This window comes from Pristis pectinata, chromosome 21 (genome assembly GCF_009764475.1).
Source record: "Pristis pectinata isolate sPriPec2 chromosome 21, sPriPec2.1.pri, whole genome shotgun sequence".
In the NCBI taxonomy this organism is placed as follows: domain Eukaryota; kingdom Metazoa; phylum Chordata; class Chondrichthyes; order Rhinopristiformes; family Pristidae; genus Pristis; species Pristis pectinata.
Genome location: NC_067425.1, coordinates 35,852,993 through 35,866,842, shown reverse-complemented (window position 1 = coordinate 35,866,842; position 13,850 = coordinate 35,852,993). Strand labels below are relative to the sequence as shown.

Sequence of the window (13,850 nt, the reverse complement as noted above, 5' to 3'; positions counted from 1 at the left end):
TGAGTCTAACATGAAAAGCTGGGGTTCAATTGACTTTGCAAAGCTGGGCTTTAGTAAGTAACCTGATTTGCTATTGATATATTTAAGATAAGGTAAGATATCTTTATTAATCATATGTACATCAAAACACACAGTGAAGTGTATCTTTTGTGTAGAGTGTTCTGGCACTTTTGTATGTAACTGAATGCTGGAAAGGTATTTGATGGGTGTAGGCTCCTGTCAACCATTATATGTCTTCTGTTATTCTTTATCTTGAAGATTTTTCAATATGAGCACTTACTTAATTTAGCCCTACAAGCCATGAGCTCCCTTGGGAGATTTCAATACTGGGACAGGCTTCACAAAAGCTTCTGCTGATCTGCAGTTTAATCATTAGGATGTCGGATGGTTTAAAGTAAGTTGGTCTTGAAATAGATGACATATCAGCATCGTTCATCTCTGATGTGCATCTAATATAGCACTTTTAATATTGATTAATACCACATGTGATTTATTGAAGCATAAGTAGAGAAAAACTATTAACATAATGTATCTTAATTGGGTAAAAGAATCAGATAAATTGCAGAGATTTTTTTCCTCCAGTTGCTGTGATCTGCAGTACACGTTCAATCATAAGGAATCGGAAAAATATTTGAAAATATAACGTGGGGCTTTGGAAAAAGAACAGGGGTGTGTGGGATGAACTGGAGAATTAGAAGCAGCAAATAACTCCTGCTGAGTGGCATAAATTACTGATAATTCCCTGTAATAGATTGCAGCTAGCTCGATGTTGTAGAGTGTGTGCTTTTCCACACCTTGTCTCCCACTCTAATTAATCCTTTATTTCAGTTTTATAGGACCCTGAAAAATCTGTTAAGAAAGAGAATCTCATGAGAGTTGCAGTTGCCTTCCAAAGTTGGTTCCATTTGCTGGGTTCCAGAAAACGTGGTGATGTCGGCTGTAGAGGAGGAACTCCGGGAGCGAGGGACATGGAGGATGGACATCATTGGAGATCCTCAGCCGGAAGACTTGGCTCTGCAAGTGGCTGCTGTGCAGGTCTCTGAGGGATCTGCTTCCGCAGACATGGACAGTGGAAACAGCGCTCGGGGTCGAGGATCCAGACAAAGCAAAGGGTGGAGGAAACGCTCAGACCAATGGAGTGGGCCACCTCGCTGAGGATCCCAGCAGCATCCAGACGAGCACAAGCAGCATGACGAAGAAGGTGGGCCCGAGGCCCAAACTTTCCAACAGGAAGCTGTCCCTCCAAGAACGTTCCTCCGGGAATAACCTCGCTGCCCGTGGGGACCTACCAAGCTACTCCTACTCAACTGGACCTCTGTCATCGGGAAGACGACTAACAAATGAATCTAGCCGGGTCAATATGGCTGACTCCCAGGTGAGTTAATCTTGTAATTTACAACAAGAGCTGCTCCAGTCTGAAATAAAACACCATTCAGGTTATAAAATTAATTTCAGAATTTTGGAAATTGGTATTGGTGGGAAGAGAAGATTCGAAAGAGTTTATCACCTGTTAGGAAGTGTTGGTGGAAAAACGTGTCTTCTCAGCTGCCTATTGTTAACTGTGAAGGAAGATCTGTTGTGGATATAGATATAACTGGCTCGATCAGAGTGGAAGCGAAAATGTTTTTAAAATAAAATGGACAGAATTTGACCTTTTTGTAATGAGGCCAATGGTATGATCATGAAGATGTGAACTAGAAGTGTCAGTGCTACAAGGCAGATCAACACTCATTGCGGAGTAGTTTCCTGCTTGAGATTTGATGTAGGTGCCAATCCACTTAAAATAGCAGTGACACCTCTGAGGTACCTAATGCCATTCCAGTGCAGGAAACGTTCGGTTGTTGGTACCGTGCACACACGTTTCTAACCTTGCCGTATCAAAGTCGTGTGGCACGGGGCACAAATGTAAATACGTTGACCGGGTTGGTAGGAGTGGATCCTTCCCTGTCCGGTGTATGGACAGGGCACGCCCAGTAGTCCTGGGATGGAGGGAGATGGAATGGATTTGCCCCATGAGGAGGGAGGCGGCAGACTGGGCCGATACTCTCTCAGGTTTAGAGAAACGGGAGGCAATCTCATTGTCTTACACAACAAGAAACTTCATGACGTATGTCAGTGATATTAAACCTGATTCTGATTCTGATTCTGAAGGCTGTTCTTGTACAAAGGACACTTGGCTTTATTAATTGAGAAGGTCAAAGCTGGTGTCCGGTCACCATCACAAATTCCACTCCCTGGGAACAGTGGTGCAGCAGGTAGAGCTGCTTCCTCGCAGCTCCATGGACCCGGCTTCAATCCTGAGCTCCAGTGCTGGCTGTGTGGAGTTTGCACGTTCTCCCTGTGACCACGTTAGCTTGGTCCTGGTGCTTCTGTTCCCCCCCAACTTCCCAAAGCTCATTGGCCACCGTAAATTGCCCCGGTGTCGGCAAGTGGCAAAGGATTGGTGGGGTTGAGGATCTATCTGCACTTGCATCAGAAGTTGACCTTGTGGTCAGTGTTATCACAGAGGCAGCTTATTTTTCTTTAGTGCTTGAATACATCTCTCCATCTCACCACTGATATGATTTTGTTTTGTGTGATGTTTTAAACACAAGTAGTTTGTATCATGGTTAAGAGGAGATCTGATATCCGTCCTCACGGTTTTCAGTACACCAAGCCACACGAGGGGATGGTCAAACTTGGAGTAGTAGCTGTGGCGGAAGTAGAACTATAAGATTAGATAAGATAAGATAAGATTTCTTTATTAGTCACATGTACATCGAAACACACAGTGAAATGCATCTTTTGCGTAGAGTGTCCTGGGGGCAGCCCGCAGGTGTCGCCACGCTTCCGGTGCCAACACAGCATGCCCACAACTTCCTAACCTGTACGTCTTTGGAATGTGGGAGGAAACCGGAGCAGCCGGAGGAAACCCACGCAGACACGGGGAGAACGTACAAACTCCTTACAGACAGCGGCCGGAATTGAACCCGGGTCGCTGGCGCTGTAATAGTGTTACGCTAACTGCTACACTACTGTGCCTGCTACTACTGTACTATTCATTTCTACCACCACCAATCCATTAGAGAGTCAAAGTCAATGTTGAGTTTATTGTCACGTGCACAAGTACGTATGCACTGGTGCAATGATGTTGTGTGAAAAGGTTCTTTTGGAATCTTAAAGATGGAGGGCTCTGGACACAAGCTTTGGATTTTAAAAATAGCTTAATCACAAAGGCAAACATGGGGACAGAATGAATGGGAACAGATACACACTCGCACACACACACGCAGGAGACCACGAACGTGAGGGGGAGTCACAACGAGGATGAGATACACACACACACTCACACACACAAACACACAATAAACAAGGTACAGCTTATCGAGGGATAAACACTTCAATGCCTGAACACCTTGACCCAAACAGGCATTGGCTCTAACACTCCCTGGAATCTGACTAAGACACTCCCAAACCACATGGTGGTGCACACTCTTACCAGTGGTCTCTGCAGCGTTGTCTCACTATTTCTGGGGCAGTCGAGAGAGAGCGGGCCAGGGGAGTGCAACACTCTTTATAATGCTGGGAGGCTGGGTGGAGCCTGGCCAGGTGATTTAGACAGGCCAATGGTTTGGAGGTCAAAGACAAAGGTGCCTGCCAAGGCCAGTGGTCAGGCAGGTTCAGGAGCAAAGGTGCTCTCCAAGTCCAATCCCTATGCCCACACCTGATGGGTGGGGTGGAGCCTCACCTTGATTGACAGTGGTGTCACTTCCGATCCGAGGAGCAATGTTGTCTTCCAACCAGAGGGGTCAGTGTCGTTACTGTCACGTGACAGCCATGTGCTCTCCTACTACAGATGAAATATTTACCTGCAACAACATCACAGACACCTAGCATCACTCACAAGAAAAACGTAAATTAAACACAATCTTTACAAGAAAGAATACAATTAGAACAATAAAAACAGACCCCAGATTTTGGAATCTGGACCAACGCAATGGGTGCTGGAGGAACTCAGCGGGTCAGGCAGCATCTGTGGAGGGAAATGAGGACAGTAAATGTTTTGGGTTGAGACCCTTCATCTGCACTGATGAAGATGAAGGTCCAGATGAAGGGTCTCAATCTGAACCTGATCCGCTGAGTTCCTCCAGCGCCTTTTCTTTGGCCATCCATTTAGTTGTGGATAGTTACACGCAAATAATCACCAGAGTATAACTTTGACATTTGTTTCAGTTGCAGGATTGTCACTTTGGTTGTTTGACAGTCTAATCTTTTGTTGATCTTGTGTTCAACCAAGCAATCTATTCCAGGGAACCACACCTGCTCCCTTAACAATTGTTTGGTTTTGCTCCCACAAGCAGTGTCGATAACACATTCTGCTACTGACTGCTGGATCACAACACAGGACTTCATAAAATCTGAAGCAGGTGGAACTGTGAATTCATTGTGATCTCTGTGTACATCTCACAGTATTAGAGCAACATCTTTCTTCATTACAGCTTTGATTTCATTCATTGTCGTCATTCTGGGGATTGTGTTCACACTTGCAGTATAGCGTTGCTTGGCAACCAGAGGGTGGGTTGTAGGCGCCACAAGGTTTCTCAGTCCAAACCTCAGTATCACATTCACCCAAGGGTGCTTGGTCTGTTGTGGGATGTGGACGATGATACAGATGCGTCTGTCAATGCGAAGAGAGAACAAACTTCCACTGTCCTCTGACTCAAACTCAGAGTGGAAGTGCCAGGAAATGTCCGTCAAATACCATCACATCTTTCACAGTTTTGGGAACACTTTCTTCACACATATTTTGAAATCCAAGAGGATTAATGCAAAACTTTCAATGAAGCCTCTTCTCATTCTTTTAAACTCTGGTGAACAGAGGTCTAGCCTACTCAATCTCACCTTCTGTCACACATCCACCATCCCTCGAACCAGTCTGGTGAAACCTCAGTGCACTCCCTTTATAGCAGACAAATCCTTTTTTGGGTGAGGTGTCCAAAATTGTCCACAGTAGAAATTTTCACCGTAGAAAACATCCTATCTGGCTGCATCACGGCTTGGTACGGCAACTGCTCTGCCCAGGACCGCAAGAAACTGCAGAGAATTTGTGGACACAGCCCAGCGCATCACGGAAACCAGCCTCCCCTCCATGGACTCTGTCTATACCTTTCGCTGTCTTGGTGAAGCAGCCGGCATAATCAAAGACCCCACCCACCCGGGTCATTCTCTCTTCTCTCCTCTTCCATCAGGTAGAAGATACAGGAGCCTGAGGGCACGTACCACCGGGTTTAAGGACAGCTTCTACCCCACTGTGATAAGGTTCCCTTATATGATGAGATGGACTTTGACCTCACAATCTACCTTGCGACCTTGCACCTTATTGTCTACCTGCACTGTACTTTCTCTGTAGCTGTGACACGTTACTCTGTACTGTTATTGTCTTTACCTGTACTACATCAATGCACTCTGTACTAACTCAATGTAACTGCACTGTGTAATGAATTGACCTGTACGATCGGTATGCAGGACATGTTTTTTTACTGTACCTTGGTACAAGTGACAATAATAAACCAATTCCAATTCCAATACCAATACTCCCAGTGTGGTCTCACCAAAGCTCTTTACAACTGTGGTAAGCTACCTTTACTCTTGGCTCAAATCCTTTTGCAGTTAGAGCCAACATATAATTTCATTCCCTGACACCTACGTGCGAGCTTTCAGATGCCCGCAGGTTCACTGTGAACATCACTAGTGTCCAGTTGCCACCATTTGAAAAATATTGGTGTGGTGAGTAACAATCGTGGTCTCAAAGTCACCAGAATTGTTGACCCTTGCGCTGGCTTCAACACATGGTACACACTTTGAATTCTGACATGCTGGGTCTGCTGACTGACACCCTTATGTGAAGTGACTGAGTTTCCCACGTGACTTGCTCTGCTTTCCCCCACTAGGACACTCTTTGTGCGGGGAGCCGCCACCAGAGAAGCAGCAATTTAGGGTCTGCTTGCTTCGCTGACATTGGCCATTCTGCTCTGTTAACAGTTTTGAACAGAAGTGTCTCCTTTGATGCTTATTTTCTCCTCTGATTCTGTTCACAGCAGTGTCTTGTGGTCCTTCTACGCCAACTGCTATGTTCTCTGAGGCTGACTACGATCTGGCTAATTTGAGCAGCTCAGTTTATCCCTCCAAAGGGAGGGAGGAAGGCAAAAGACAGGAAATTAAAGACCCGTTAGCTTGACCTTGGTGGTTGGTACGATTTTAGAGTTCATTGTTAAGGGTGAACTTTCAGAGTACATGATAAAGTAGGGTGAAGCCAGCATGGTTTCATTATGGGGAGATCTTGGCTGACAAATCTGTTAAAATTCTTTGAGGAGGTAAGAAGCAGGGTAGACAAAGGAGAGCCGGTAGACGTTATTTACTTGGATTTTCTAAGTGTCGCACATGAGGCTGCTAAACAAGATAGGAACCCATGGTGTTAGAGGCAAGGTACTAGCATGGATAGAAGATTGGTTGACTGGCAGAAGTCAGAGTGGGGATAAAAGGGTCCTTTTACAGGATGGCTGCTGGTGACTAGTGGAATTCTTCAGGGGTCAGTGTTGGGACCACAACTTTTCACTTTATACATTAGTGACCTGGATGAAGGAACCGACGGCTTTGTGGCCAAGTTTGCAGATGATACAAAGATAGGTGGAGGGCCAGGTAATGTCGCGGAGGCAGGGAGTCTGCAGAAGGACTTGGACAGGTTGGGAGAATGGTCAAAGAAGTGGTAGATGGAATACAGCGTAGGGAAGTGTGGGGTTATGCACTTTGGTAGGAAGAATAAAGGTGTGGACTATTTTCTAAATGGGGAGAGAATTCAGAAATCAGAGGTGCAAAGGGACTTGGGAGTCCTAGTGCAGGATTCCCTGAAGGTTAACTTGCAGGTTGAGTCGGCAGTAAGGAAGGCAAATGCAATGTTAGCATTCTTTTCGAGAGGACTAGAATGTAAAAGCAAGGATGTTCTGCTGGGGCTTTTTAAGGTGTTGGTCAGACTGCATTTGGAATATTGTGAGCAGTTTAGGGCCCCATATGTATGGAAAGATGTCCTGGCCCTGGAGAGGGTCCAGAGGCCGTTCACAAGAATGATCCCAGGAACGAAAGGCTTAACGAGTGTTTGATGTCTCTGGGCCTGTACTCGATGGAGTTCAGAAAGGTGAAGGAGGGGGGGATTCTCGTTGAAACCCACCACGTACTGAAAGGCCTGGATAGAGTGGACGTGGAGAGGAAGTTTCCATCGGTAGGAGAGTCCAGGATCCGAGGGCACAGCCTCAGAATAAAGGGACGTCCCTTTAAAACTGAGATGAGGAGGAATTTCTTCAGTGAATCTGTGGAATTCATTGCCACAGAGGGCTATGGACGCCAAGTCATTGGGTGTATTTAAGGCAGAGATCGATAGGTTCTTGATTGGTAAAGGGGTCAAGGGTTACAGGCAGAAGGCAGGAGAATGGGGTTGAAAAAAAAAGGCCACGATGGACTGTATGTCCGAATCCTGTTCCTATATTTTATAGTGTTATGGTCTAAAGTTGCTTTGCGAGGCATGTTTTAAGGATCTTCTTCAAGATTAGATACGGCTCGTTTTGCTGCAATTTGTCGCCATCTGGCAGAACCCTGATCGGCCATTTCTTTTGCCGCTTGTCTCGTGATTAAACACTGCAGTGTGGAGTAAAGGAAAGGTCATCCACGTCAACAGAAAATGCAGAAACACTGAGGACTCTGTAAATGGTGACAGGTTGGTAAGTGTTGATGTTCAGAGGGACTTGAGTGGACTTGTGCACCAGTCACTGAGAGCTAACATGTAGGTGCAGCAGGCAGTTAGGAAGGCAAATGATACGTTGCAAGAGCACTAATGATTAAATACAAGAGTAAAGATGACTTGCTACAATTATTTGAAGCTTTAATTATAGGAAGCCAAAGTTCAGCAGGGTTCTTGAGGATTATAAAGAAGCCAGAAAGGAACTCAAGAAGGGAATTAGGAGAGGCAGAAGGGGCCATGAAAAGTTCTTTGCAAGTAGGATTTAAGAGAATCCCAAGGTACTCTATACATACATCAAGAGCAACAGGATAACTAGGGAGAGGGTAGGACCACTCAAGGATTAAGGAGGGGACATGTGCTTGGAGGAGGAGGATGTGGGCGAGGTCCTAAATGCATATTTTCCGTCAGTATTCACCAAGGGGGAGCTGGAGGATAGGGACATCAGTGTGGCTTTGTGAGGGCAGGTCATTGAGTTTTTCAAGGAGGTGTTGGATATAATTGTAGCAAGTCATCAGCGTGTTAATATGCTGGGGCACTTTGAGATAAAGAAGGGGTTAATGTTGGGTCTGTTGAAGAGCATTAAGATGGATAAGTCCCCAGGGCCTGATGGGGTATATCCCAGCTTCTTGCTAGAGGCAAGAGATGAGATTGCTAGGGACTTGACCAAGATCTTTGTGTTCTCTCTTGCCACAGGTGAGGTCCCAGAGGACTGGCGAGTAGCTGATGTTGTTCCTTTGTTCAAGAAGGGAAATAGGGATATTCCTGGTAATTATAGACCGGTGAGTCTCATGTCAGTGGTAGGGAAGCTATTGGAGAGGATTCTTAGGGATAGCATTTATGAGCATTTGGAGAAGTATTGTCTAATTAGGACAGTCATGTCTTACTAACAATTGAGTTTTTCGAGGAGGTGATGAAGGCAGTGATTGGTGAAGGTAGAGCTGTGGATGTTGTCTACGTGGATTTTCATAATGCATTCGACAAGGTCCTTCATGGGAGGCTCATCTAGAAGATTAAGATGCATGGGATCCATGCTGATCTGGCCATTTGGATTCAGATTTGGCTTGCCCACTGAAGACAGAGAGTAGTGAGTGGTCAATAGGATTTATTCTGGCTGGAGGTCTGTGATTAGTGGTGTCCCACAGGGATTCGTTCTGGGACATTTGCTGTGTGTGATACATATAAGTAATCTGGATGAAAACATGGATGGGTGGGTTAGTAAGTGTGCAGATGACGTGCAGATCGGTGGCATTGTGGATAGTGTAGAAGGTTGCCAAAGGATACAGTGGGATATAGAGTTGCAGATATGGGCAGAGAGATGGCAGATGGAGTTTAATCTGTCCAAATGTGAGGTTTGCACTTTGTAAGATCAAATGTAAAGGGACAGTACACAGTTAATGGCAGGACCCTTAACAGTGTTGACGTACAGAGGGATCTTGGGGTCCAAATCCATAGCTCCCTGAAAGTGGCTGCACAGGTTGACAGGGTGGTAAAGGTGCTGTACGGCATGCTTGCATTTATTAGTCAAGGCATTGAGTTCAAGAGTCAGGAAGTTATACTGCTGCTTTATAAAACTCTAGTTAGGCCACATCTGGAGAATTGCATTCAATTCTGGTCACCCCATTATAGGAAGGATGTGGAGGCTTTGGAGAGGGTGCAGAAGAGGCTTACCGGGATGCTGCCTGGATTAAAGGGTATGAGCTATAAGGAGAGGTTGGACCAACTTGGGTTGTTTTCTCTGGAGCGGTGAAGGCTGAGAGGAGACCTGATAAAAGTTTATAAAATTATGGGAGGCATAGATAGAGTAGACAGCTGGTATCTTTTTCCTACGGTCTAAATGTCTAATACTAGAGGCCATATATTTAAGGTGAGAGGGGGAAAGTTCAAAGGAGATGTGCGGGGCAAGATCTTTTACACAGAGAGTGGTGGGTGCCTGGAATGCGCTGCCAGGGGTGATGGTCGAAGCAGATACGATAGAGGTGTTTAAGAGGCTCTTACATGGGCATATCAATGTGCAGAGACTGGAGGGATAAGGGCCATGTGCAGGCAGAAGGGATTAGGTATCATTAACTTAATTAGTTCAGCAAAACATTGTGGGCTGAAGGTCCTGTTCCTGTGCTCTACTGTTCTATGTTCTATGTTCTTTAGTGATACCACACAGTAGTGAAAGCATACCTCCAGTGCTTCGTTCTCCTTATGCCAAAAAGGATACACTTTTCATGGAAGTATTGTCGCGACGGTTCACCGGACGGGTTTCTGGTCTGGCGGTTTGTCACATAAGGCCAGGTTGTGTGGGTTCGGCCAGTATTCTTTCGATGTTAGAAGAATGAGAGGGGATCTCATTGACTACAGTAACAGGCCCTTCGGCTCACCATGTCTGTGTCGGCCATTGACTATCTGTCTACACTAATCCCACTTGGTCTTTACCCTAAAGATTATTTGGTCATAGTTTTCTCTTAGACTTTGCTTAAAAGTATCTGTTGCGCATAATTTAAAAGGGGATAAAGTTTGGACAATAAACCTCTGCTTTTTTGACACCATTTGCAGTTGTAACCCGAATATGGTTGGAAATTTTGAACGATGAGAGGCAGCACCACCCAGCACATTTAATGCAATATCCAAAAACAACTTCTAATATTGGGCCTCAGCTGGCTCACAGATTTCCCCAGGTTCTGTTCTCCTGCACTACATACAAGATAAATGATAGGCGCAGAACACAGACTACTTGTCGGGAAGGGGTGTTGGGGAATTCACAACATATAGAGTGCTGTGCATGCACTAAGATTGCCCACTCTTCACTGTTGCCTTCCAACCCACCAAAGTAACTTGCTTCTACTCTCTTGTATCAGCTCTTATTCCAAATCATGAAGTCGAACTGTGATGAACTTTGAAAGACCGATTTTTGGAAGGGTGTATCTTTAAGGATATTGTTCATCAGCAGCCAAGACTGGTCATGTGACGTCCCAGGCTTGCCAATGTGACTAATGTGGCTATTATCTTGGAGGGTTTGATGGTGTAGGTGTTGGGGCAGTGTTTCCCCAGGCCAAGGAGTCTCGAGCCAGGAGTCACAGTCTCAATCGAAGGGATTGTCCTTAAACTGGGACTATGACTGTGAGATTGAAGAGGTCTTTCCTCGCCCAGAAGGTAATGAACCTTTGGAATTCTCTTCCTTGAAGGGTTCTGGAGGTTCAGTCACTGATTCAAAACTGAGGTAGATTTTTGATGTAAGAGGAATGGAATGATATGAGAATAGTGCAGGAAGATGGGTTGAAGTAGAAGATCAGAATGGTGGAGCCAGTTTGTAGGGTTGAAAGGCCTATTCCTGCCCTTAATTCTTCTGTTTTTGTATTGTTCCTCATGTACCACCGTCTGATGTCAAGTAAAGTACACTGTCAGTGTAGAGGTTGCACCTATGTAGTCATTAGTTTTGGGTGATAATGTTTCGTAAATATCCTGCAGTTCTTCCCCACCACAGTGTAGCGGGAGTGCTGCCTGTTCTTGCATATTGCCTGTGATTCCAAATATATTTGCTCCTTCAAAGCCTCTGTTCCGAGGGCAGAACCAAAGATGGTTCAGAATGCATGTACCGTCACATGAAGTCGCATATCTTGGTAGTGTGTGAGTGCGGCATGGATGTACTGATCATACTCTGAGTCCTACTGTTTACTTCTATTTTGTATATTTTTGTTGTTGGGTGACTTGCATAGATTCTGCTTAATTAGCTTCCTTGTGAGAACACGTCTTGGCAGCTGCAGAATTAAATGGTAGGCTGATTCGGAAACAGACACAGCAGCAAGAAATTTTGCACTCTGGATCAAAGATTGAGAGCAAAAGACAAAAGTTAATTTTGGTGGCATTGACACACAATGCTCAAACTGGCAGCAAGTATGTTTCTGAGTCCAGTTGTGGTGTGAGATCGTTCTTTTCTGTCTTAAGGATCAAGGGCTCTGGACAAGAGCTTTGTAGACCAAAACTAGTTTAATCACAAAGGCAAACGTGGGATAGGATGGATGGGAACAGACACATGCTCACTCACATGCAGGATACCACGAACACGAGAGGGGATTGCAACTGGGGTAAAATACACTCACACACACGCACTGATACAAACAAGCACACAGTAACAGTGTACAACTTCAGGATATAACCCTTCAATGCCTGACCCACACTAGCATTGGCTCTAATACTACCCGGAGTCTGAGTGGAACGCTCCCAGACCATGTGGTGATGCACTCTTATCAGTGATCTTGCACCCCTTTTTATGGTGCTAGGAGGCTGGGTGGAGCCTCACTGTTGTGATTTAAACGAGCCAGTGGTGTGTGGGGGTGGGGGGTCAAAGACAAAGGTTCCTGCCACAGCCAATGGTCAGGCAAGTTCAGAGGCAAAAGGTACTCGCACACCTGAGGGGTGGGTGGAGCCACACCTTGATTGACAGTAGTATCACTTCCGATCAGAGGAGCAATGCTGTGCTCCGGTCAGTGAGGGTCAATGTCATTACTGTCACGAGACGGCCATGGGGATTTCTCACAACACCAGTATCCTTGTTGCCAATGCTAACTGTGAGGGGAGATTGGGTCTGTTTCCCCTAGAGCAGAGGTAGGTTAAGAGGAGATGCCGCCCTTCTCCTTAATGAATGGAGATGAGAAGTATTCATTCAAGACCTCACCTACATCCTCTGTCTCCATGTACAGATCGCCATATCGGTCTCGAATGCGCCCCACTCTTTTGCTGGCTGGCCTTTTGCCCCGAATATAGTTATAAAATACTTCAGGATCTTTCTTAACCTTTCCTCCCCATGATACTTCATGGCCCCTCTTTGCCTCCTTATTTCTCTCTTCAGTACACCCCATGGACACTTGCTTCATGATGCTGGAGTGTTGTTCAACCTCCCCGTACGCACTACCCCTGCCCTGTGTTGTTGGATGCTATAATACAAAGATCTTAAACATATGGAGGTTACTGGGAGATCCCTATGATTTCAGCCTACTGGGGAGATCCAGCACTCAGTGGTACTGGACAGTTTAAGGCACTGTAGAAATCTTGCATATGATCACTGGATGTGGGGGAATCACTGCCTATTTCCCCTGTTGCTTGTATGTTCTCTCTACCCCGGGTGAAGGCTGGTTACTCACACAGGATGTGGATGCTTAGACCTTGGACTCTATCTATTTTTGGGCCCTAAAACATTGCCTGTGGCATTAACACCAATTCAGGGTGGCCTCAGATTGTCAAATTGATCAGAAGCGGATGTGACACATGGCTGGGGTACTTTACACCCAGAGAAAAACATTAAACCAGGACCCAGCTCAATTGAACACAGCTGCCAACACTTTGTTGAACACCTTTTGCAGAAGGCCTCAGCTGAAAGCAGTGTCACAGGTAGACAGGGTGGTGAAGAAGGTGTTCAGCACGCTGGCCTTCATCAGTCAGGGCACTAAATATGGGAGTTGGGATGTTATGTTGCAGTTGTATAGGACATTGGTGAGAGCACACTTGGATAACTGTGAATGGGTTTGATCGCCCTGTTACAGGAAAGACATCAGTAAACTGGAAATAGTGCAGGGAAGATTTACGAGGATGTTGCCAGGACTTGAGGGATGAGTTATAGGGAGGGGTTGGACAGACTCAGACTTCATTCCATGGAGCGGAGGAGACTGAGAGGTGATCTTATAGAGGTGTATAAAATCATGCGGGGGCATAGATAGGGTGGATACACACAGTCTTTTTCCCAGGGAAGGGCACCTAAAACTAGAGGGCATAGATTTAAGGTGCGAAGGGAAAGATTTTAAAGGGATCTGAGGGGCAACTTCTTCACACAGAGGGTGGTGCGTCTATGGAACGAGCTGCCAGAGGAAGTGGTTGAGGGAGGTACAATAACGTCATTCAAAATACATTTGGATAAGTACACAGGTAGGAGAGGTTTAGTGTCACAGGTAGACAGGGTGGTGAAGAAGGCGTTCGGCACGCTGGCCTTCAGTCAGGGCATTGAGTACAGGAGTTGGGATGTTATGTTGCAGCTGTATAGGACATTGGTGAGAGTGCACTTGGATAACTGTGAATGGGTTTGTTCGCCCTGTTATAG

General features: G+C 45.7%; 1 protein-coding gene and 1 long non-coding RNA gene across 5 annotated transcripts in view; both read left to right on the top strand.

The window, feature by feature from the left end:
• LOC127581155 (uncharacterized) overlaps positions 1-966 on the top strand; it is a 79,775-nt gene extending 78,809 nt beyond the window's left edge. The window contains exon 3 of the long non-coding RNA XR_007957922.1: positions 829-966. This is a non-coding gene — a long non-coding RNA (uncharacterized LOC127581155). The remainder of the gene's footprint in view (positions 1-828) is intronic.
• Positions 967-980: 14 nt separating this feature from the next.
• The window catches only part of camkk1a (calcium/calmodulin-dependent protein kinase kinase 1, alpha a), an 87,419-nt gene continuing 74,549 nt past the window's right edge, over positions 981-13,850 (top strand). For 2 of the 4 annotated variants that reach the window (XM_052035199.1, XM_052035197.1), the window contains exon 1: positions 8,213-8,550. In XM_052035199.1, coding sequence (XP_051891159.1) covers positions 8,296-8,550 — 255 coding nt within the window. In that variant the 5' untranslated portion in view covers positions 8,213-8,295. Of the gene's footprint in view, positions 1,376-7,706; positions 7,748-8,212; positions 8,551-13,850 lie in introns of those variants that run through there. The other 2 variants (XM_052035201.1, XM_052035200.1) reach the window with 2 other exon arrangements.